Source organism: Fonticula alba (genome assembly GCF_000388065.1).
Source record: "Fonticula alba strain ATCC 38817 unplaced genomic scaffold supercont2.7, whole genome shotgun sequence".
NCBI lineage: Eukaryota > Rotosphaerida > Fonticulaceae > Fonticula > Fonticula alba.
The window spans coordinates 878949-880055 of NW_009242977.1; the positions used below are offsets into that span (position 1 = coordinate 878949).

General features: G+C 68.7%; 1 protein-coding gene across 1 annotated transcript in view; it reads right to left on the bottom strand.

The window, feature by feature from the left end:
• The window catches only part of H696_04396 (hypothetical protein), a gene marked incomplete at its 5' end in the record, with an annotated part of 4113 nt that extends 3876 nt beyond the window's left edge, over window positions 1-237 (bottom strand). The window contains one exon of the mRNA XM_009498272.1: window positions 85-237. Within this exon, the coding sequence (XP_009496547.1) occupies window positions 85-237 (153 nt within the window). The remainder of the gene's footprint in view (window positions 1-84) is intronic.
• Between the last annotated feature and the right edge of the window lie 870 nt (window positions 238-1107).

Sequence of the window (1107 nt, forward strand, 5' to 3'; positions counted from 1 at the left end):
GCAGACGGACGACGCAGGGAAGAAGCAAAATGGGGGACATGGGGGGGGGGGGGGCGGGGGGGGGGGCAGTACAAAGACACGAACCTCCTCGGGGTGGCTTATAGCCGGCGAGGAGCCGGTCACAGAAGACCCTCCCCAGCCGGAGGGACTCTCATTGACTGAGGACATCGAGTAGAGGCTGTCGGGCTCGTGGTCAATGGCCTCGAACCCGTCCAGCGGTGAGCTGTGGGTGGACATCCCCCAGTGGACGGCCCAAGGGCAGGGGGTGTGTGGAGGGGGAGGAGAGAGAGAGAGAGAGGGAGGGGGATCGAGTCCGGTGGAGAGGCGGCAACGAAAGGGCAAGAAAGGGGCACGGAGGGAGGGAGGGAGGAGGGGGGGAGAGAACGGGGGCTGAACCCGCGCGGGAGGGAGGAGATGGGCAAGTTTTTGGGCAACCCGCGGCCGGGCGCTTTTGGGGGGGGGGGAGGGGGTGGCCGAAAAGAAAACACACGGACGCTCCTATTTTCCGGGGACCCGGGCGAGAGGGAGCATGGTAAAAGGAGGGAGGGGGGGGGGGGCAGGCAACCATGGGGCTAATTGAAACCGATCTCCGGCGCCCCGCGCTGGTGCCCGTGCGAGGTGTTGTGCCCCCGCCGGCAACGGTCAAGAATCCCAGCTGGCAATCTGCCTCCGGTGAAACCGCCCTGGTCCGGGCGTGCCCACCCACGGGGGAGCAGGAGGGGCGGCGGGCTGCGGCCGGCGGCCGAGGGTGGAGTGGAGTTTCCTTAACTCTCGCCGCAATCCAAGGCCTTGCCGGGAACGCGACCGCCCTTGTGGCCGGCTCCATCGCAGTTTCGCGGTCCCCGCTCCAAAGCCGGGGAGAGACCGGGAGGCCTCATTCGTTGGCAATTCCCATGCCTGGGAGGCTCTCTCCAGTCGCTATGCCAACAACTCCGCGACGCGCACCGGGCACCCACACACCCGCTCAAGAGCCCGTGGCCTGGAGATGCGCCCGCCTCTCTGGAGGGGGTCCGCGCGGCCGCGCGCTTCCGTACACGCATGCACGCACGCACGCACGCACGCACGCACGCACGCACGCACGCACGCACGCACCGCGCAGCCCCCCCC